Source organism: Lepidochelys kempii, chromosome 3, assembly GCF_965140265.1.
Source record: "Lepidochelys kempii isolate rLepKem1 chromosome 3, rLepKem1.hap2, whole genome shotgun sequence".
Taxonomy (NCBI): Eukaryota; Metazoa; Chordata; order Testudines; family Cheloniidae; genus Lepidochelys; species Lepidochelys kempii.
Genome location: NC_133258.1, coordinates 208,006,751 through 208,030,270, shown reverse-complemented (window position 1 = coordinate 208,030,270; position 23,520 = coordinate 208,006,751). Strand labels below are relative to the sequence as shown.

At 49.7% G+C, this 23,520-nt stretch overlaps 1 protein-coding gene across 4 annotated transcripts in view; it reads left to right on the top strand.

Annotated features, from left to right (window-relative positions):
• The first annotated feature begins 6,933 nt into the window (after positions 1–6,933).
• LOC140909773 (phosphofurin acidic cluster sorting protein 2-like) overlaps positions 6,934–23,520 on the top strand; it is a 113,677-nt gene continuing 97,090 nt past the window's right edge. For 2 of the 4 annotated variants that reach the window (XM_073339866.1, XM_073339862.1), the window contains exon 1: positions 6,934–7,168. In XM_073339866.1, the coding sequence (XP_073195967.1) occupies positions 7,008–7,168 (161 nt within the window). In that variant the 5' untranslated portion in view covers positions 6,934–7,007. Of the gene's footprint in view, positions 7,169–16,551; positions 16,853–23,520 lie in introns of those variants that run through there. The other 2 variants (XM_073339863.1, XM_073339867.1) reach the window with 2 other exon arrangements.

Below are 23,520 nucleotides of genomic sequence, written 5' to 3'. Positions count from 1 at the left end.
CAATGGGATTGTGTGTAGTGCTGGGGAGGAGCCAGTCGTCGTGGTACGTGTAGGTACCAGTGACATAGGGAAAGGTAAGAGAATTGCTGGAGGCCAAATTTCAGCTGCTAGGTAAGAGATTACAGTCCAGGACCCCCGTGGTAGCATTGTCTGAAATTCATCCAGTTCCACCCACAGGGCCAGTTAGACAGGCAGAACTGCGGGGTCTCAGTGTGTGGATGAGACGATGGTGTAGGGAGGAGGGGTTTAGGTTTAGTAGGAACTGGGGAACCTTTTTGGAAAGGGGGAGCCTGTACAGGAGGGATGGGCTCCACCTAAACCAAAACGGGCCTTTGTCTCCCTGATCCCGAGATGTGCAGGGACCCAGCCAACACTGCCACTTCCATTGGTGCCATCCGAGCCCCGACCACCACCTGGGGATGTGAGACTGTGTCTCACCCCTCGAGTCCTTTTCCTTCCCCACCTTCTTTATCGTCTTTCCTATTTCTTTCTGTCCAATGAGAATCTGTCCCATCTCTCTTCGCCAGTCAAGACCGTATATTTTGCATCAGTGCCATAAGCCTGGGAGCAGAGAAAGGCAACTGCGTGCAGTGCTGTACAGAGCCAGATGCTGGTACCAATTTGCAGGTCGCACAGTGTGGTGGGCCTGTGCAGAAGCGAGGTTGCAAGTTAGCATCAACACCAGACACAGATGCTGCATTTTCTAGTTTTGCTGTTCTTTTGTCCCCCCTTTTGTGTGCGTTTGCCTTGTTTTGTCTTCTAGGAAACAGGGTGAGAGTCTCAAAACAACAGCTCCAGCCCATCTCAACAAAACTTCTCTTTTCCCTGAAAGGGACAGTTTTCCCATTTCAATATGATCTAAGAGACTGTCAAACGGGGGAGGGAGGTGGGTCCTTGTGAAACCTCTCTCCAGCCAGAGGGAGAGGGGACAAGGGACAGCATGAAAATGAGAGCTTGACTTAATACTTGACATTTCAAAGGATTTAACAGCCTTTCCTTCTTTTCTGTATCTTTCATAAAAGGTTAACAGGATGTTTAATGGGGAGTTTGCCACGGCTCTAAGCAGGCTGAGGTCTTTGTATGGCAAATGCCAAACCTTAACACTGTTTAATGTGGGACAGCAACAGGGTTGTGTTAAGACCTTCGGGCCCACATATTCCATCAAAATTAATACAACAGCCCCCAGGTTGAAATCTCCCATGGCCATGGTTTTCCTTCCTCCACATTATGGACAAAGGCCTAAGGAGCAGATCATCCTGTTCCCTAGTGAGGTGGTCTGTGACAGACACCTGCCAGCACAGGAGATTAGTGAACCCATTACTGGAGCGGTCTGTACAGTTCTGGGATCAACACTTAAAAAGCGATGTTGACCAACTGGAAAGAGACACAAGTTCGGGAAAACCTCCCTTGCAGTGAGAGACTGAAGAAGTGCAATTTAGGTAGCTTACTGGAGAGAGGATTAAGAAGCGATTTGATCACCTACTTGGGGACAAGCTTTCTGATAGGAGAGGTCTCTTTAGCAGACCAGGCAGAATGAGATCCAGCAGCTGGAAGCTGAAGCCAGACCCAGTCAGACTAGAAATAAAGTACAAATTGTTAAGTGAGAGGAATTCATCATTGGAACAATTTACCCTGGGGATGTGATAGATCATCCAGCCCATGGAGCCTTTACATCCAAATTGGGGGTCTAATTTTCAAAAGTGTCTGAGTGATTTAGGAGTTGTGCCGGCCAGGCTCTATGTCATGAGACCTGGCACCGTCACCCAGAGGTGCAGGGGCTGCCTGTGACCAAGGACACACAGAGAGAGACACTGACCGTTGCCCAAACCAGCCACTGGGTGTCACTGCAGCTCCACAGGGCAGCTGCTGCTCACTCTGCTCAGGATGGACAGGGAGATGCTTGCTTCCACAAGGCCGACTCAGGACCCTTCTTGCATGGATTCTGCCCACCGTGACTTTACCACCCACCTGGGGTCCAGAGCACGCCCCAAATCCCTGGATCTCCACATGCAGCCCTGGGGTCTAAAGCATCCCCAAATCCCTGGGTGCCCCTCTGCCCCTTTGGTATTTAGACCACCTGCAAATCAACAGGTCTCCTCCCCCACCAGAATCTGGGGCTCCTGCTGTGTCGTGCCCCCAGGGTTTGTGGTGCCTGCCAGCGTTCTGTGCTGCATGGACCCCGGAGTAGGGATGAGCTTGGGCAACGTGTTGTGCCTCCTTCTGGCCAAAGCTCATGGGGATCTTCCAGGGGAAAACTTGGAGAGAAACACAAAGTGAGTTTGGTTGAATTTTTCCTGGAAGTGGCTGTGTGTCTCCGTTAAGCTGGGAGTGGAGCTGCAGTTCTCAGGGAACAGTCACTCGACAACAAAGGCCAGAATTTCCAGCTGCTCCGCTCCCAGGAGCCTGCTCTGAGCAGCCAGAGTGGGGCTAGTTCCCTATTCCTGGGGCCCTGCAGGCAAGTAAAGCAGCTGGGTGACCTGCTTGGTGATTTATACCTGCAGGGAAGGAAGCAGCTCTGCCCCAGGCCTGCCACACCAGGCTGGGACTAGCGATGCTTGTAAAGGATCGATTGGTGTGATCAGAGCCATGTGTCGGGGGAGTCAAGGTGTTGGCTGAGACAGTCCTACCGTGTGCAGGGCTGCAGGAAGGTGCCCAGGTGGCTGCCGTTCCTGGGTGTACTGCTGGGGTAGCTGTGCTGGCCCAGCCATGGGGGGACATTAGGCAAATCCAGGGAGGTCAGACTCATCTGGAAGGAGGAAGCTGGCCCAGATTTTGCCAGGCCTGCCCAGAGAGACCTTGCTCAGGAATCCTCTGGTGAGGGCAGGAGGGGTCTGCCTGCCAGCTGACACCAGGTACCCACCCACTCACTTCCTATAAAGTGGTGCGTGCGAGCTCTGTCTGACGCTGAGGTGGAAACCTTGGGGGGTCTCTGTTCCGTAGACACTTGTGTGGATTGAGCAGGATTTCCACAGAGAGGAGAATGCTTCCCACTTCACTTAGAGCATCCTTCTGAAGGGTGTGTTCAGCAGGACTCCATTGTTTTACTAGAACTCACCTGGCATGGAATTGCATACCCCGGAGTGCAGCATATTGCTCCCCGTGGACTCCCCTGTTGTGGGTGAAACCCTAGCAGGGGAGACCGGGAACAGAATCTGGCTTATCTGGTGCAATTACAAAGGGACCGGGGCAGTGAGTCTGCCCCAAGCTCTTTCAGTTGGGGTGGTGTGTGTAAACTGTCCGTGCCCTGACCGGAGTGGCCGTCTCCACTAGCTTGCCCTGAAAGGAGAGCCTCCGGGATTCTGTGCCATCCAGCAGCGCTCAGCTGGACTTCATAGGATCTCTGAGCCCTGAAGAGCGTGGCCCAGAGGGTTAGAGCTCTGCTGGCTGCTGCAGAATCGTAAGCCCCGAAATGCATGACTCACAGGAATGATAAAGGCTAGCAGCTTATCAGAGAAGCTTTCCATGAAGGACTCCGAAGTGTTATACCCGAAAGCACAAGAGCTGTTGCTATGGAGCAGAGATAGTTGGCTGAGCAAGCAGGGCCCCAAGGGGGAGAGATGGCAGGAGATGGGAAAGTGGGGACCTGGGGCCGGGGGAGTGGAATGGGGAGGGAAAAGCAGGGATTAGGACAGTAAGGACCCTGGGGACGGGGGGCACACAGAGAACCTGGAATGCAGTGGGGGCACACTGTCCCAGGCATGGGGGCAAAGGAGAAATGTGGGTACATACAGAGCCTCTGCCATGGGAGGCAAGGGGATGTCACACAGTCCACCTGCCATGGAGTGGGGCAAATGGAGGACAATGGTACAGAAGATATACAGAGCCCCTGGGGAACGGGATACACACAGAGCCCCTGGCATGAGGGGAGAGTGGTGGGAGTTGCGGATGGTCCATCCCTGAAATAGAGAAACAGGAGAGGGTGTCACACAGAGAGCTTGGAGGGAGGAGAATGGTGGGTGCAGCACGCTCAGCTGACACACGGTACACAATGTGATCCATGAGTCCTGGCCTCAGTATGGACTGGTCATCACGATAGCTTGGCTGAGTGCTTGCTACAGCACCCCAGGGATCCGGCCACATGCCGTCTTGCTTCCAGCAGTGAAATCACAGTCAGGTTATCTAGGGGTTTGCTTTCCCCTGGGTGTTCCAGGAGTATCAAATCACTACGAGGAGAAGTAACAGTAGAAGACATAGCTTGACAGCTGCACTGTACAGATCTCCTACCTAAACTACACTGGGCATGGCCGTGAAGCCTCCGTGTGATGGGCTGGGCTACTCAAAGGGCTTCTGGAGAGAGAAAACAATGACTAGGGCCTGGCAAATCATCCACTGGAGGAAAGAGTGAGACAATGGGGACTGTTCAGCATCGAGGAGACCTGAAGAAAAGGACACGACAGAGTTCTTGCCTACATTAGAATATAGTAGGGACTGGGTTTAATAGTACCGGTTGAACTAGGCACTGAAAGACATTCTTAATCCCACGCAAGCATGGCATACAAGGGGGTTGCACCCATTTCACTAAATGTTCCTCAACCAGTTTAGTGCCCTTGGATCAATTTTCTTGTGTGGGCACAGATATAGAAAATAAGGGGAGGGGCAGGGAAGGTAAAGTGGATACTCCTACTGGGCCTTTCTCATAGTTCATGAAGAAGGAGCCCTCCACTGAAACTGAAAGGCAGCAAATTTAAAACTAATCAAAAGAAATACTTTGTACATAATGCACAATTACCCTTTGGAACTCTGTCACAGGATATCATTGTGGCCAAGAGCTTAGCAGGACCCAAAAGGATTGGACACATATATGGAAAAGAACATCTAGACGTTCATTAGATAAACAAATTACAGGGCTATATACACCTTCATGCTTCAGATTGCCTCAGGCCAACTTTAACCCTGGCCAGTTAGTTACACTATAGGGTTTCTTGCTTCTTCCTCTGAAGCAGCTGGTGCTGGTCCCTGTTGAAGATAGAATCCTAGAGCCCTTGTCCAATCCAGTCTATGTAAAGACATGGTTCTTGTAAACCAACTCAGGTTTGAGCTATGCTGTTCCAAAGATGTACCTAATGGTCTGAAATGCCTAAAAACCTTCCCTCCCAAATGCCCCCCATCTCAAAAATACTTTGTCTAACATTATGTTTGTTGAACATAAACTTTACTTAAAAAAATCCTCCTCTAAGTCCCTGTACAGGCCAAATTTCAGATAGACAGTATCGTTTGGGTATTTTGTAGAGCCAGCAGGGAGTAAAACAATCAGACTTGAATGGAAACTCTTTCTTGTCTCACTGAATGTACACATTCTGGAGACTTGCATCTTGCTTCTAAATTCCACCAGGCTCTTGAAAAGCTTAACACTATTTGCCAAGCTCCCAGAGGTTCCAAGCTATCATAATAAGTCCCATGCTAAGGAACAAGGGACAAACGGATTTGAAATGTTTAGATCAATCCATTTTTGAGAGCTGACCTGGCAAAATATCATTAGACACTTTTTCTAAAATGAAAACTCACCAATTTCAGTGTCTCATAAATGCAGATCATCTCCTCCTATTCACTTCAGGCTTCCCGCACCTCCGCCTCTATGACTGAACATGGGATAGTTCAGTCAAAAAAGACCTTTTTCAAGGAAGTCAGCTTTTGGGTGAGGTTGGGGTGCGTGCCTGTCAAAATTCATCTGCACCCTCAGCTCTGCGGTCACCCCCTTGACTCGGGAATCGTAAATAGCATCCAGAATGGCCCTGGTTCTAGTCTGCAACTGCTGTGTGGGGAGTTCCGGTCTAAACAGAGTACTTGTTTGCTGATGTAGAGGTGCAGGGTTTCTCTTGGGGTTTCACCCCATTCCCTATACACTGTAGCTGGGCCCACCTTGCTCCCCTGGGTAGGATTATGCTGTGAAATAGTTGTAGCAGCCGGTGGTATCTGGGAAGGAGGGCATTTAAACGGGTCTAGTGCTTTTTATGGGAGAGAGGCCACAGGGCTGGCCGGAGTTCCCTGATGCAGGGTTTCGGAGGCCAAGTGCTATTGTTAAGTGTGTGGTCCATTTCTGTTCAGAAAATAAAGTTTGGGGCTAGTCCCCCCTGAACCTTCAGCCTGTTTGAGCCACCAGGCAGCGGCCCTGCTGGGATCTCGGCCTTGGTTGCCCCTTGCACGGGTGCCTTCGAGGAGGAGGAGGAGAAAGAATGTGTGTGCTAGGACCCCTGGGTTCCATCCCGGCGGGGCTGCGTCCATGGAGGGGGGTGGGTGGGCTGGGACTCCTGGGTTCCATCCCGGCGGGGCTGGGTCTGCCTGGGGCGGGGACCGGTCTAGGACCCCTGGGTTCCATCCCGGCGGGGCTGCGCCCATGGGGGGGGGTGGGCCGGGACTCCTGGGTTCCATCCCGGCGGGGCTGCGCCCATGGGGGGGCGTGGCCGGGACTCCTGGGTTCCATCCCGGCGGCGCCGCGTCCATGGGGGGGCGTGGCCGGGACTCCTGGGTTCCATCCCGGCGGGGCTGGGTCTGCCTGGGGCGGGGACCGGTCCAGGACTCCTGGGTTCCATCCCGGCGGGGCTGCGTCCGCCGGGGGGCGGGGCCAGGACTCCTGGGTTCCATCCCGGCGGGGCTGCGTCCGCCGGGGGGCGGGGCCAGGACTCCTGGGTTCCATCCCGGCGGGGGGGTCTGGGCTCCAGGGGAAGGGGATCCCGGGGCTCAGCGGGACCCCCCCCAGCTCACGAGCTGCCTCCCCCCCCCCAGAGCAGCGGCCCCTGCCATCTCCTCACGTCACCACGCCCAGCAAAGCCCCGCCCACCAACATGACCCTCCGTGCTCCGATTGGCTGTTTCCCCCACGGCTGGCCACGCCCCTCCTCCCTGGTTGGGCGCGGCTCCCGCGGCTCCCGCCCCTTCCCCTCCGATTGGCTGCAGCCGGCGGCCGGCCCGCCCGCCCGGCGCTGGGGCGGAGGCTGGGCTGAGCCGCGGGTCTGGGGCTCCCGCCGCCCCCTCCAGCGTCGGCTCCGGGGCGGCGGCGGCGGCATCGGGATGGCGGCGGCGGGCGCGCTGGGGGCGGCTCCCGGGGCGGGCGGCGCGGCCGGGCCCCCGGCGGGTCCGTGCGGGGCGGCGGGGTCCGGGCCGGTCCCGGTGCCCATGAACCTGTTCGCCACCTGGGAGATCGACCGCTCGGCGCCCAGCTGCGTGCCCCGGTGAGCGGCGGGGCGGGGCGGGGCTGTGTGTGTAGGGGGCTGTGGGGCGCCGGGGGTCCGTCGGGGGGAGCGTGGGGGGGCTGTGGGGAGCCGTCGGGGGGCGTGGGGGGGGCGTCGGCGGGGTGGGGGGAGCCGCCGGGGAGCGTGGGGGGGCTGTGGGGAGCCGTCGGGGGGCGTGGGGGGGCGTCGGCGGGCTGGGGGGCGTGGGGGGAGCCGCCGGGGAGCGTGGGGGGGCTGTGGGGAGCCGTCAGGGGGCGTGGGGGGGGCGTCGGCGGGGTGGGGGGAGCCGCCGGGGAGCGTGGGGGGGCTGTGGGGAGCCGTCGGGGGGCGTGGGGGGGGGCGTCGGCGGGCCGTCGGGGGGGGCTGTGGGGGGGCGTCGGCGGGCCGTCGGGGGCCTGTGGGGCGTGGGGGAGCCGCCGGGGGGCCGTCGGGGGGGGCTGTGGGGAGCCGTCGGGGGGACGTAGGGGAGCGTGGGGGGAGCCTGGGGGGGTGTAGGGTGGGTGTAGGGGGGCTGGGAGGAGTCGGAGGCTGTGGGGTAGCCGTCGGGGCGTGGGGTACCATCGGGGGTGTGTGGGGGCTGTGGGGCGTGGGGAGCTGTCAGGGTGTGTGGGGGGGCTGTGGGGAGTCATTGGGGGTGTAGGGGGGGCTGTGGGGCATGGGGAGCAGGGTGTGTGTGGGGGGTAGAAGTGGGGGTGGGGTAGGCAGTGGGCTGTGGGGAGTTTATGGGGGTTAGTGTGGGGGAAGGTGGGGGGCAGGGGCATGTTGTAGGGGATATGGAGCTTCTGTGCGTGGGGGGGTGGGCTTATGGGGCACGGTTAGTTGGGGGGCTCCTCCTTCAGCAATGGGTGCTATGCAGAGGGTGTGCGGAGGTATCTGGGGGGCAGGAGGGGTCTGTGTGGTGTATGCAGCCCAGTGTGAGGTGGGGAGGTGCTTTGGAAATCCCTTTACATCCTGGCTGGGGGGACGGGTATCAGAGCCTGTCCAGCAGTGGGTCTGAGCGGGGATGGATGTAGGAACCCCTGGCGGGAGGGCTGTGGTGGGGCGGGTGCTTGTTCTGGTGGGTTTTATAGAAAACTCTCTGGGTTTTGTGGGGTTGGAGGGAGCGGTGGGTTTGAAGGACCTGAGAGCAGAGTGATTTGGGTTGTGGGTGAAGAGCGTTCGTGGTGAGGCTCTTTGGGACTGACGGAGAAAGGTGAGTAGGTTTGGGCCACAGTATATGGCCTGGTTTTCACGGACATTTAGGGCGTTCATCGTGTAACCGGTTCTCTGGTCTTGGGGGAGTTGGAGTGTCACAGCTTGGTCTCAGTCTGCTTCCCCCACCCCCACATCACACCTGGTTAGCCTGCTCTGGGGATGCCTTTCCAAACGGAGTATCAGGAATGGAAGAAGAGTGGCTTGAGTGCCTAGCGGGAGCTCACTTTCCATAGCTTCACTCTCGCACCTGGGGCAGGTGCCTCCCAGAACTCCCTTGTGCTGCTCCCATCTTCTGTGCTGCTCTCATCCCTGCTTTTGGTAGCTAGAGACACAACCCCTCTCTCTGCCGCCATGTGGGAGGCACTTTCTAACCAGAGAAGACGACACAATCCCTGACCTGAGGTGCTCACGATCTAAAGGCAGGCAGTGTAGGATGATGGGGTGTAACTGAGGTCCGCCTGTCAACAACACTTTTAAAATAGGATATGTAAATGATTCCCAAATTGCTTTTTGTCCTCATTGGTCAGCGAGATTCCCATAGGACTCCTGGTAGGAGTGGATGTGGAGAGGGTAGTAGCCTCATGTGGGTCTTGGGGTGGAGGGATGACATAGTGAAGAAGGCATGGAGAGTGAGTTGACATACAGGTAGATGAGGCTCTGCAGTGGAAAATGAGGCAAGGGTGGATAAAAGCGAGGTGGGCCGAGCTATGCAGGGTTCTGAATATTAAGGCAAACAGCTTGAATTCTGTGCAGTGGAGGACATGGTCACTCTGATGGACACTGAAGATGATTCTACCAGCAACGTATTTTGTATGGAGTGGAGGAAAGCAGTGTACCAGAAGGCAGTGTACCAGAGGGGCCAGGATAAAGAAATTGCAGTAATCTGGGTGGAAATGAGGGGCCAGATGAGTTTTCACTGGAGGATTCAGAGAAAAGACCAGACCTGAGAGGTTATAGGGGAGGAAGTGGCCATATTTGGATGTTGCTTAAAATTTGGACCTGTCTTGCTTAGTTCTTTAAACAGCCTAATTATGACTGGCTAGATGAATCTTAGCTTAGCGGAAAAACTGACACAAATGAACACACTTTTCTTGTTCAGAGGGGAGAGAATTGTGCTTGTGACAGACTTTTAAATGAGATTGCTGGACATCAGAGTTGGCTTTTAGAAACAAGTGTCACTCTTCTTATTTCTTTGCCTACTTTGTGAAGGCAAATGTACCTCAAATGCTGTGTTGTCTGACTTATTTATCAAACTTTTTTACATTTTCTTCCTCAATGCTGTCTGTCTATGTAAGATCTTGTATTGATGCCCTCCCCATAGCGCATGACTGCAGAAGCACCTGTTTCTCTTCTCCGGAGTGCTCAAGTTACTGGAATGATAGATAGCAATAGCATTTGAAGATATTTTTGAGCTGTAATTCCTTTGGCTAATGTATTCTCTTGGCCTGAGCAAGGGAACTGAAACTTAGCCTTCTGCACCTCCGTCCTGGCACTATTTGCCTCATCTCATGAGCGAAGCTCTTCCTTGAAGAGCGTACTGTTGCCCCTGGTGCCAGCTGCAGCAAAGTGTTTAGAAATGCCTTTGGCATCAGTGAATTCACTGAAGCCTGGATTCTAGCAAGAGAAGCAGCAAGAAGTGTTGTTTCCATTACTGAGCCATGCTGGCCCAACTTTTATCTGATGCTCAGGTGGCTATATCTGCTCAAGTGTAGATGGCTTTTTTGTTGTTGACAGTGCCTGGCTGGATTAGACCAAGACCAGATGTGGACACGCCATATTCAAGAACTTGATTTTCAAATATGGATTTTGCGTGGTAGTGAAAACCCTTTTGCTCTAAATCTCAGACTGATTTGTACGCCAAGATCTTTAGTGCAATGCAGGTGCTCATAGTTGATCCTAGGATGTTGTTGAAAAGACCCACTGGTGTAATCATGAACATTTGCGTTGGGCGCTAACCTTATGGATGGATGATGGCATGTCTGGATTTAATAGACCTGCTTATGACAGGTGAAGAACAAGAACAAAAAAATTCCTGTAGCAACTCTTGAGGCTCTGGAAGCCAGAGGGCACTGGAGATCTTAATTAACCTGGTGTCTTTTGGTTGACAAATCCATGCAGAGAGGCCCTTTGGTTACTTAGATGATAACTTAAACAGGAAAAGCGTTAGAGTCAAAATGGCTTCTTCTCCGTTTATCTTCATGTCTGTCAACGTGGTATGTAAATTTGCACAAAACTTAGGCAGACTGAAAACCCAGAACAAAAGTGTCTCTCTCTCCATTCTTCTGGGTCTGGCGAATGTGTAGGGTTTTTAAGAGCATCTCTGTACTGATGGGGAGGAATTAAGTGAAAATAAAAGAATATTAAGGAAACTATCGGTGACTGAGCAACTTGAATGAGCTAAAATATTCTGAATAAACTATAAATTGGCAGCAGAAACCTGGATAGCAGTGACGCTGAAAGAGACCTTGGGTGAGAGGACAGGATCTTGGATAGGAACTCGGAATGTGATATGTCTGCAAAAAAGCCAGTGCAATTTGGGGCTACATACTCATATTCCGAGGCTGAATCACAACACGGAGCAGGGAAGTAGTAGTTTCTCTCTACAGCTCTGGGTGACTTAGACTGTTATGCTTGCTTCTGAGCATGTTACCAGCTGGGTATTGACAAAGTAGAGTTCAAAGAAGAACAACAATGATCAGGGGACTAAAGAGAGGGATTTATGCAGAATGAGTAAAGATGCTATCTATCTATCAGCTGAGTTCAGTGGCAAGATGTGTGCGTGTGCACACAACCTACAAGAAAGAGAAGACTACACACCAAGGAGGGAAGAAATGTTTTTGGGGTGGTAAAAGGCAAATAAGTAGAAGTAAAGGGATGACTCTTAGAGAGGTGAAAATATTGGAAGAAGTTTGTACGGTAGGTTTGAGATGGGATTTAAGGGGGATGTAAAGGGAATAGGAAGTGGGTTGGCTGCTACTTTGAAGAGCACTTCTTGTAGTGGCTCCCCATAGAATGGGAATCCTGTGGCTGACCCCAAGGACTGGTCACTAGGTCTCTGGTGTGTAAGGAATGAGAGGGGGTTAATTTATTTTGAGGCCAGAAGGGACTATCATCTAGTCTGACTTCTTGTACAACTCGGGCCAGAGAATTTCACCCAGGAATTCCTGTGGTGATCACATCCACTGTATCCCTAGATAAATTCTTCCTATTGCTAATTTCCCTCTGGGTTTAAAGATTTGCACTCTGTCTTCATCCTTAATTTATCTAACTTCAGTTTCCGGTCATTGGAGCTTGTTGTGTCTTTGGTTTGAAAAGCTCTCTGCTATCAGAAATTTTCTCCCCATATAGCTAACGTATAGCTACATACAGACCATGGTCAAGTCTCTCTTAACTTTCTCTTTAATAAACATGATAAGCTGAGCTTCCTAAACTTTCCCTCTATGGGAGGTTTTCCAGGTCTTGAATCATTCTTGTGAGCCCTTTGTAGTTTGTCAACATCCTTTTAGGAATGTAGACGTCAGAACTGCAGACAGTAACCAGTAATGATCTGATCCAGCTGTTCTCAAACTGTGGGTCGGGACCCCAAAGTGGGTCATGACCCTGTTCTAATGGGGTTGTCAAGGTTGGCTTAGACTTGCTGAGGCCTGGGGCTATTGCCAAAGCCCAAGCCCCACTGCCTGGGGCTGAAGCCCAAGGGCTTCACCCCTGGGTGGCAGGGCTCAAGTTACAGGCCCCCTGCCTGGGGCTGAAGCCCTTGGGCTTCAGCCTTTGTGCCCCCCGTTCCACTCCCCGGGGGGGGGCAGTGGGGCTTGGGCTCCACAGGTTAGTGCCACCCAGGCAAATGGCTAGTGAGGCTAGAGAGTTGTCACTTTGGATGGGCTATTACCAGCAGGAGAGTGAATTTGTGTGTGGGGGGCTGGAGGGTGAGAAAACCTGGATTTGTGCTGGAAATGGCCCAACTTGATGATCACTTTAGATAAGCTATTACCAGCAGGACAGTGGGGTGGGAGGAGGTATTGGTTCATATTCTCTGTGTATATATAAAGTCTGCTGCAGTTTCCATGGTATGCATCCGATGAAGTGAGCTGTAGCTCACGAAAGCTCATGCTCAAATAAATTGGTTAGTCTCTAAGGTGCCACAAGTACTCCTGTTCTTTTTGCGAATACAGACTAACACGGCTGTTACTCTGAAACCTGGCTAGTGAGGATTGCTTGTATCATGATTTTATTTTTTAAAACCAAATCTTTGACTTCAGGCAGGCTAATCATCTATGTCCCTAGGTGCCTATGTGTTTGTCACTAGTCCTCCTCTTCTTGCTGGTTGTTACACCCACTTGTTGTCATGTCTTAATTAGATTATGAACTCTTCAGGGTCGGAACTGTTTTGCTCTATGGCTTGGGGCCCAGATCCTGTTTGAGGCTCTTGGGCACTCCCATAATAAAGTGTAATATAACCTCACTATCGGAAGCCTTCTTGGAACGGACCTTTCTGTGTGTTACAAGTGTAGTCTTAATACTCAAAGTCCTAATCAAATCTGGGACTCTTTGCACTGACCTTAGACACTGACAAGTATTGGTAGTAACTAGCCTTGATGCCCCGTTGGACTTGTTCCCAGCTGCTGCTAGAAATGACATAATGAAAGGCCCCCTGGCTGATAGCTGCTTCAGATGCCACCTTTAAGGTAGATGCCCGCTGGAACAGCATGTATGTGAAACCGTGAACAATGAAATTAAATGGTCCACATCTCATGGCTTCACTGAGATTACAGGGTTTATACTGAATCGTAGAAGAATAGTTATGGAAGCTAGCTACTGTGCCTGGCAGGATGTCTTCCTGTGGGGCCCCAGAGCGATTGGCTAAATCAAGAAAGGCTCAAATGGATTTAGAATTTATTTTTAAAAAGCCTCTTTCCAGGCTGACCAACAATATACTTAAGTTTCATTCCAGAGCAGATGTGTCATCCTTCCTGACTTGGATTAAATTTGTCAGCTTTCAGGGGTTGTGGGACTTCTGCTACTTGCCCACTCCACCCTCTGAACACACTGCTCTGAATTGGGAAAGCCAGGGCTGGCACTTTCTGGCTCTGGGAGCACTCAAACACAGTGAACCAAGCTGGATTTCCCTGGCAATGGGCTGTTGTGCAGATATGTAGAAGGAGTTGAGTACCTGGAAGCCCAGTGTCCTGTTCTCTGATCATGCAATTAAAGCCACCCAGCTGTGCAGGAGTGATTGGCTTCCCAGCTGTGCCTCACATGCTGGGGAGCCCCGCTGCTTGGTTTCCATCCTTTGTGCCTGAGGCCCCAGCTGCACGCAAACTTGCCTTAAAATAACTCAAATCAGCTTTAATTCACACCTTTAGTTATAGCGGTGCAAGTCCCTGTGTGGACGTTCGATGTGGGAATAAGTGTCCCATTCTGGTTTAGTTTAAGGAAAGTCCCCTGGAATGCTGTCAGTATGTCTTTGGTATGTGGAAAGCATGAATCGTGAACCAGCCACTTTAACTTAAAGGAGTTTGAGAAAAGTTGCACTGAACTTTCTAAAAGCTCCCACTTTAACATTAATTTGGACTCTTACCAAGTAATATTTCATTGACATTTCTAGGGATTTTCAGTACTTCAGTATTTTTATTCACTGTGCTGTAAATTTGGGTGATATGCACAAGATACATTCAGTCAATATAAAGAGGATGGGACCATTCCTTTAAATGAGAAACTGAACCCGTAGAGGCATTACTGCACCTCTAATGTTAAATGGGAAAAAACGAGCAATAACATACATGCTGTGAAATCAAGCTTTGAAAAGTTAGGAAATTCCAGGACATTACATACTCTTACAGTGGTCCCTTCTTCCTTGACAGATCTGCTCCAGGTTTGTGTTCAGTATCATAACTGCTTGCTTTAGTGATGAATAAGTCCTTGCACCTCTAGTTAAGGTGAGGAGAAGGATTCCATTGTGGTAGGCCCATCAGCAGAATTATTGAAGTCTGTTTGTAGAATGGAACTCTACCTTCACAACTGTGCAGCCACAGTGTCTTGGGAGCAAAACAAGGCTGAATTTGACCTGATGAATTTTTTATGGTGATGATGCATGAGCTGGAAGGAGCCCACCTTTCTTTGAACATCCCAGATGGATTTTGTGGTGCTGATAGTTATGGGGAAAAAACCCTTTTGTCTTTAGATACTGATCCTGTCTGATCCAGAGTCTTTGGGGAACAATCAATAGGAAACCCAATGGTGCTATCTTTAGCAAATCTCTTGTGAGTTCGTCTGCATTGTTAATTGAAGTCCCCCTCCGCCCTCATGCATGTGTTGGAAAGTTATAGGCTCATGAAAACATGGTTGGAAGACAAATGGTGCCATAACTGTAACTACAGCAGCAGAATCTTAAAATAGGGGCTCCTTAGGTGCTAGCCGCAGCCACCCTCTGCTTGACCAGGCGACTGCGGGTCCCACGCATGTAGTGCGACCACCAGGCTGCTTGGATCCAGGTGGAGGCACCTCAGTTTAGACAGATCAGCAGCCTCCTTCATTCTGCGCAAGGGATAGATCTTCTGTTCACAGGGCAGTTTGCCAGCGTGACCTTTTGCCAAAGGTCTGAGTAGCTATGTCCTAAAAACATAGTGCAGTGTGGAGAAATGGCTCCAGCCCTAGTTCTGGTGGCGGTGCTGTGCTTGGTCAGCAGCTGCTCTCACAGCCCTGTGAAGCTGAGCTTCGTAATGCATCAGTTACAGGACTTCATTCCAGAAAAGGAAATAGGAAGGCTGAATTCAGTCTGGCTCTGTTGCAACTCAGTCTTGTGCTTCCTGAATGTTTGCACTCTCGGAGGCTGTTGTATTGCATGATGGGGGTCTGAAAACTGGGCGTTCGTTTATTCCAGCTGGAATATCTTTATTTCTTAATATGCATATTAGACTGCCTAATAAATACTCATAGTATTGTATGACTAAATCAGATGTATTGACTCTAAAGAGGACCTGCCTTTAAATTTCCAGTGACACTTTCCATTTGAATAAGATGGCCTGAGCACAACTCTGGGAGTGCTGATTGAGTCCGGATTGTCCTTTTAAGGAACATATTGATGCTCTTGCGAGTGAGGGAAGCTCCAGACTGGGAGTACTGTGAAGTGGTCCAGTTGCTTGCATGGAAACAATATCCTTTGTAACTTGTCCTGTTTGCCTTGGTTTGACTATGGTTGTCTTTTAGCCCCAGATAAAAAATAAAATGTTCCAAACCAACATCTCATCATTGTCCGCTGTTGGTTCTCCTTTGTGACTACTGCTTTTAAGCATCTCTCATCCACCGAAGACCTGAATACACTTGGAGTTATTTTTCTCCAGGTCTGTTAAATTGTATTTCTCCACGATGACTCATTTGTTTGATGCCTTTGTGGTGTTCTCCATCCTTCTTTGTCTTTGCTGCACTTCTAACTTGGTATCCCTGGCAACTTAATTGACATGCTCTGATGTACTTATGCCTTCTTCCAGGTCATTAATGACATGCTAAATAAAACTGAGCCTAACACCAATCCCTGCAACACCCCACCTGCTAGATGTGCCTTGCAATTCAGTACCACTTCACCCTTTAGCCAGTTTTCAATCATGATGAGTATTCAGATCTAAACAAATCTGAGTTATATTGGTCAGTAAGAGAGTCTGAGATTACCAAATGCTTGCCTAAGTTTGTCTTGCTCACCAACAAAAGTTGGTCCAATAAGCTATTACCTTACCCATCTTTGTCTCTGCCTAAAAGCCAGACATTTTCCCATGTGTTGTCTCTCCAACTGCTAACTTTGTATTCTAAATGGATCGAAGATTGGTCTGAATTACTGTTGTAATTAAGGGGCAAAGAGTCCTGTGACACCTTATAGCCTAACAGGTGTATTGGAGCATAAGCTTTTGTGGGTGAATACCCACTTCGTCAGATGAATGTAGTGGAAAATTACAGTTGTAATTAAGATTGGTTTCTAACAAGGGTTTGAGATGGAGTGAGTGACATTTTATGCTGCAGCAGTTCTGCTATCAAAGCAGCTAGGTAGTAACCTGTCTGTTTTCATACCGTATCTGTTACGGTGGCATCTGTTGTTTTCTGGCACGTCTCGCTAGCATACGTAAACGAACCGTGACTGCTTGCTAGGCTCTTAGGTGCAGCACGTATTTGTGGCTGTATTAGTGCAATCTTGCTGCTGCTTGTCCTGGGACCTGGCTAAAATGGAGCTCAGCTGATCATCTTAATTTATAAACCGATTCGATGAGTTATGGCTGTTACCACCTTTTCGGGGATACCGCTTCTCTGCAGCCTCCTCTTCTGTCAAGTTTCCTGTCTGCCGAAGGAGTGGGTGGCTGGGCAGCAATAATCAGAGGCAGCTGCTGGAGCGGATTAAGTTTTTGCTGAAGTCTGGGCTGCTCGCACTGTGTTTTTCTCCGCGTGTGGAATGATCCCAGCTGGAGGCCATGGTATCAAAGTGCTTTAGAAGAAATGACGTAGTGGAAGGTAGAGATGAAAAAGATCTGTCAGATCATGCAGCCCATCTCCTGGGGACCAGTGCGTGGCTGTTCCCTGTTTGTATGTGCTCTAGTAGGCTTTGTCTACTCCTAGCTTTTTAATTTATTATTTATATCCCTCTGGTGCCTGGGAGCCCTCGTCATGGATCAGGACCCCAGTGTGCTAGGCGCTGTACAGACAGAACAAAGAGAGAGTCCCTGCCCCAGGAGCCTCACGGCCTAAGAAAACAGGGGACAGACTTATGAAGAAAAACAAGCGAGGGAGTACCAGGAAACGCAGAGGTGACATTGGTCAGCATGATAGGCAGGTGGTGGTATCAGCACACCAGCAGCCTGGGGTGTGTTTTTTTGGGGTTTTGTTTTTTTTTCAGGTAGGTATCAGGCAAAGGAGGTGTGGAGGAGGGACCAGACCCGGACAATGAGGTGGCTTTGCAGATGTGTATGGGGAGCTCCTCCCAAGCTGGAGGGCAGCATGGCGGTGCTTGTTTGAAAATGTAACAAATGGGTAATGGTGGCTGATCAGAGGCGAGAGTCGAATGAGAGATGGTAGGTGGGGATAGACCTGTCAGGGCCTGGAAAGTGAAGACAAGTAGTTGGTTTATGCAGTAGAGGAGGGGGAGCCAGGGAAGGGGTGCAAAGAGAGGGGGGCATGGTCAAAGGGACTGGCTAGGAACAGGATTTTGGCAGCGACATTCTGAACGGATGCGAGTGGAGCGAGATGGCCTCGAGGCCAGAGGGAAGGGTGCTGCAGGAACAGAGGTGCCAGGTGAGAGCCTGGACACAAGTTCTAGCTGTGTGGCTGTGTCTTGGAGACATGCCCAAGAGTCCATGTGATTTAGACACAGCGTGGGTGTGAGGACCTAGCGTGTTGACGAAAATGCCCCCCCTACATCAGCCCTGCCAGCCTCCCTCCCTTGGTTTTTGTACTACTCCGAATTCCAGCTTGTGACCGTTTGTTTAATTGGCTGGGTCGCAAGTGGGTGTGGTTAGACAGCGCAGGGCAATAGAAGGGGAAATGATGTGTTATTTGGGGGTGCTGTCCTCTGCTGTAGGGGAGGCAGGCCATTGTGAAAGGGCTGTGGGTGGACTGAAGAGTGCTGGATCTCTCTGACAATATGGTCTTGCCTTATTTATTTGAATCCCCCCCGATGCTACAGTAGATTTCTGCCAGCAGAATGCAGTGTTCCAGGCGCCATCACGTGGCGCTACACAGAGAATCTATTAATTGCCGGCTCCAGGATGTGATCACCCTCCACAGATGAAGCCTGAAATTATATTGGCCTTTTTGCCACCCTGTTGCCTTGCAAACCTCCTGTAAGACTAGACCAAAGACCGAGTGCTTATGGTGTTCTCTGCTAGACGCTTCCCCAAATTTGATGCCCTGCCTATTATGGCTTCTTTGTATTTTTAACCAGTTTTCAGTCCACCTGGTAGCATTCCTAGCTACACGATTCTGAATTTTTCAATATCTGATTTTGAGACAATATCAAAAGCGCTGTTAAAATTCATGTGTGTATATTACAGCTGCTGAGTTCCTGTCAGCCATTTGCTTTTCACTTCTTTCTAAAATCAATCACATTTGATTGACAAGTGCTCTTTATAACCTGCAGTCATGCTGCCTATTGCTCATAGTTCTGTGACTCCATTTTTTTCTCTTAATACCTTGTTCCATTGGATTAGTCGGGGTAGAGGCAGGATTTCCAGGGCCATAATTTCCAGGATAATGCACTTCTTAAAAAATGGTTCTGCGTTTGTTTTTTTGCCTGTCTCTTGGAATTCCCGTTTCCAGTGGTGGTTCAAAGATAGGTGCAGCAAAGTCCCTCGGTTCCTGAGTGCATGTCACTCAGATCAGCTGACTTCTATTTTTACAAGATCTTTCTTACCCATGTTCAAAGATCTTTTCTGTATTTTTTGATGCTTTTTAAAAAGCAGTTCAGTCATTTTTGAGTAATCCATTAATTCTGCCTCCCGCACTTATTAACGAACCTACTTTCTTCCTACTGCCACTTGCCCTTTGTTCTGAAAGCCCTTCATATTCTCTTTGACATCTTTGACACTACTGACTTACTGCTTTTCCCCCCTGCTCCTGTCTTTCCCTGCAAGCCTCAGTGAATGATTCTTCTTGTCTGTTGATGTCTCTGCTTTTCCATTTTCAGGACAGGTTTGCGAGTGTCCCCAGATCTTTGAGTCAGTTCCTTGTGGAGCCGCACTGGCCAAATTTTATTCCTTGCATTCTTTTTCAGAGGCTCCGTGATTTGTTGTGCTTTCAGGGGTTCCGAGAATTTTCTTTTGCTATACTCGTGAATTTCCATGTTTCCTCCCATTTCACTTGGATATTTTCTGAATTGCCCCAAATGTGCTTTTCTGAAAGGTCATACCTTGATGGTTGCTGCTTTGACGCTCTCACCCTTTATTGCACCGTAGATCCTGGTTCCAACCATTGCAGTTTTTTTCATCTGCTCGTTCCCTGCCCCTCAGAAGCCGAGTCCGGGTAGCTACTTTAGTTGAAATCCCAACTTTCCAGAACATAATGTATGTGCCTAGAGTAAATCCTGTAATTTAGGAATTTTCTTCCTGATACCTGTTAAGTCGTATCCCATTGCTGGGGGATTTTCTGTAGTTTTAGATTACTGTGGGAGCTGGTCCAAGAAGCTTTCATTTCCCTCTCCTGGAGACGTGTAGCAAATACCCATATTCATGTCTTCTGTTCCTGTTCCTTGTATCCTTTCCTGTAGAATGTCACCACCACACTCTTGTTCTTCAAATTGTAACTAGCTAGCATGGTGGCTTGATGGAAATCATTTTGAATCTGTTTTTGCAATTTGTACTCTTTCCTGAAGAGAGGTTGATTCTCATTGGTTGGGAACCATTAAAACATGTTGATTTGCAACTAAATAGAGCCTCTAGGCTACATTTGGGATTTAAGGCCCTCACCTGGGAGGTAGGAGATGTGGATTCACATCTGCTGTCTGTCCAGAGGCTGCTCAAGGCAATCTGAGACCCTAGGCAAAATTTCAGCATGCCACGCCCCCTCCTCATAGGCCTAGCTTGGCAGGTTTGTCCCAGCTGCCCCTCCATCATGGCCCCTATAACTAGGGCGGCCTCTGTCTGATGCAGAGGAGATATTTGAACCCATATCTCCTGGGTGAGTGCCTTAACCACCAAGCTAGACAGTCATTCTCACACTGTCTCTCTGACCCAATGACTATTTAAATATTTACACAAAGTGGAACAACTTCAGCTGGAGAAACTGAGAGCAGACCATCCCAGAATAGCTATAGCTGGGTGGTTAGGATGCTCCCTTGGGAGTGGGAACCTCTGACTTCAAGTCCCTGTTCAGAGTGGGGGTTCAAACCTGGGTCTCCTACATCCCAGGCAAATGCCCTAATCCCTGGCTGTAAAGCCACTTCCCTCCCCTCCGCCCCCCAAGCTGGCCCAACGTGGACTTTTCCTGTTTGCTGGAACCAAACAGAATATTTTCCCAGTTGGTTTTTGGCTTGCTGGCCAATCCTGGGACTTGTCCTGGCTGCACTGGGGTTTTAAAAGCATATTTATGGGAAAAGGTGCTTTGCTAACAAATTCTAGTCTATTTAAGGCCATAAATGGTCCAGTTGTATTCACTTTTCATGCTTTGACATGTTAGCTCATTAAGACATCATGCTTTTGCCCGTGGAAACAGTGGCGCCATCATTTAGCAACAGGTGCCACATCAGTCTGTTAGCTCTCTAGCTTTCCAGAGGCAGAGCTCTGTTTTCACGTCCTTCTGTGCTCTTTTGTGCTGGGAAAAGTGGAATCCACCTACTGAGTCATACAAATAAGAACTGTGCTGAGTGTACTTGTTAAAATTCCCTCAAAGAACAGCAATGGATTTGGGGGCCGCTGGTGGAGAAATGTGACTTCCTTCAGATCTGGGGGGAGGAGAAGGGGGAAATGTTGAAATTAAAACAACTTGTGCGTTAGCTATGCTGGTCTAATCCCTGTAGTATGCTGCACTTATCTCTATAAAAGTGCTTCTCCTGGGGAGAGTAGCTATCCCAGCGTGATGACGACGTCCAGAGTAGGAATTGTACTGGCAGAACTATTTCAGCTTTAAAAACTTGCAGCCCTGCCTGAAATGTCTATATGGAGACAAATCTGTGTAGACCGAGCCTTACAGCTTTATTAGACACACACTGAATGATGAATTTTTATTGAATGAGAGAAGACAGTATATAAGCTCCATCACCTCTTTCCCCGCACCCTTTGGATGTTACCTTGGAATACCAGCTGTTCAGGGCAGGTGCGCTCTTCCTCTATCTGGACACCATCTAGCATGTCGAGTGTCAACAGAATACAAATATCTGATCTGTACTGGATGGGTTTATGATGTGGGAATTGTTATGATGGTATTACAGTAGGACCTAGAGGCCCCAGCTGAGATCAGGACCCCAGGGGTGCTGGATAGTGCACCTCTATCCTTGCCCTGAAGAGCTTACAGTGTAGATGGATAAGCCGAGGGATGGTGCAGGAAACAGAGACACAAGAGAAATGAAGTGACTTGCTCAAGGTCCCATAGCAGGCCAATGGCAGAGAACCCATGTATCCTGATTCCCAGTCCACTGGACCCTCCCTACCTTTCCTTGGTTGAGTGTATGGCCTTTATGTGTTGGCTGTTCTGTGTCTTGCTTTTGAAGTGCTTGGGATTTGTAAATGATGTAATAAGAAAGTCTATTGTCCTTTAGTGACCTCAGTGTGTTGGGAATTTCTGGGGGGCGGGGTTTGTGTGTGTGGAGATTACATTTCTTCTTGTGAAAGCAAGTGGAAGTATAGTTCTAAGGCTGGGATTTTCTAATGTACCGAAGGGTGTTAGGCACCCACTGCCCAGTGACTTTCAATAGGTGTTGGCCATCTTACTACCTTAAGGGTCTGGGGTTCCCACCACAAAACTTTCAATACCTAGGACGGCTGGATCGCAATATTATTAATGTGAAGACGTGGAGGATACTGGCCAAGCTGCCAGGCTGCTGAGGAGCCCCATCTCATTCAGTGTCCACCTGACCAAGTACACACGTGCTGTATAGCTAGGTTAGCCAGACACCCTGCCTGTGCTCCAAATGCTGCTGAGAAGTCCTCGGTCGTGACAGGCTGTTAGCCCCTACATTAGAACTTGGTTGGCTCGCTTGCTTTCACAGCCAGTGCCTAACCCCCAGGACACTGCCTACCAACCAAGTTACTGAACCTCTGTGCCTTAACTGCAATCCCTTTGAAAAAGCTGGCCCATAAGAATGCTTATCCAAGGGATGTCAGCGTTCTCTCCACCTGACCGCTGGCCCAATGATGGGTGGCTTTGTCTGAGTCACTGTGATATTGGGGCAGGGCCTGGGACACCTGCTTCCCATCAGGCTCATTTGCCTCCTCTTGAAATTGAGCATGTGCATTTGCCCCTTTGATCTGTAGGGGAATTTTGGTGGGGAATTTTACCAGATCCTGGTATTTTACTTTCACTTGTGAAAAGTAACCCTGACTGGTTTGGGGAGACAGGCTGTCTTCCTCGTCTGGGGCTGCTTTTATTTCTCCTCTGGTTTTCGCTAACAGAATTGTAAACTGTTTTAGAAAACTAGGCACCTCTTGTCCTTGAAAACTGTTTCTTGCATGTGAGCCAGTGTAAAAAGGATTTTATGGTTTTATGTGACAATTTGTGTGGCTATCTGCCCAGTTACTATTAAATTGCTTGTAAAAATGTCAAAAGGGGCCGTTTTAAAATGTTAACGTAAAAGCACTTGTTCGGTTTGATGGATTTTCAGGGCTCTGGTCCAGCCCTCAGTGAGCTAGAACCGTGAAAGGCTGAAGACATGCTGATTTTTTTCCTTTCCCTTATTAAAAGGGAGATCAAAACCAAGCCCTCCTTAGTCGCATTGTGGCTAAAAGGTTCTCGTCGGGAAGGCTTTCCACTTTCCCGAATAAACCATGTAACATGGCAGTGCTGGAGCGAGAAACCTGGGTTTGACAGTGCCCGAAATGCAGGACTCTGCTAACTGAGCTCAAGGCACATCTGTTTATCTGCCTGAGAAGGACCTTTGTTTTCTCTAAGCTTCAACCATCCAAAAGGCCGTGGCACATTCACCTTGTGTCCAATCCTGATGCAACTGCAGACAATGGCAAAAAACCTCCTATTGACATCAATAGAAGTAGGATTGGGGTCCCAAATCATACAAAAATTAATGACTTTGCTTAATTACAACCCATTTCCCCAAAGACAGGCATGGCCAATGAGTTTTCAAGGAGACTTAGCCGAATGAAATGTTTAGAGGGCAGGAACTGTGTTTGAGCTAGGAGGAAACCAACAGTTAAATCAGTTTAAAAAATTACCCTGCGTGTTAAAGACCTGTTACGCATGTAGTTTCTTTCAGCTGTGTCTGAAAAAAAAACGTGTTAATCTTTGCCTTCAGAGCAAATCTGATAGCTTAAAGCCGAACGAATTTTCTAAGCCACAATGATAGGAAAGTTAAATTAGGGCTTTTGAGTTCCTAACTCCATGAGGTACGCTGGGAAATCCCACGCTGGGAAATCCCACACCGTTCACCAGCCTCCTGAGCTGAGATCAGACACCCCCGCCCACAGCCGGCTGATGCTCAGTTTCCTGGACCAATACAACCCAGGTGATTTGGAGCAGAGCAC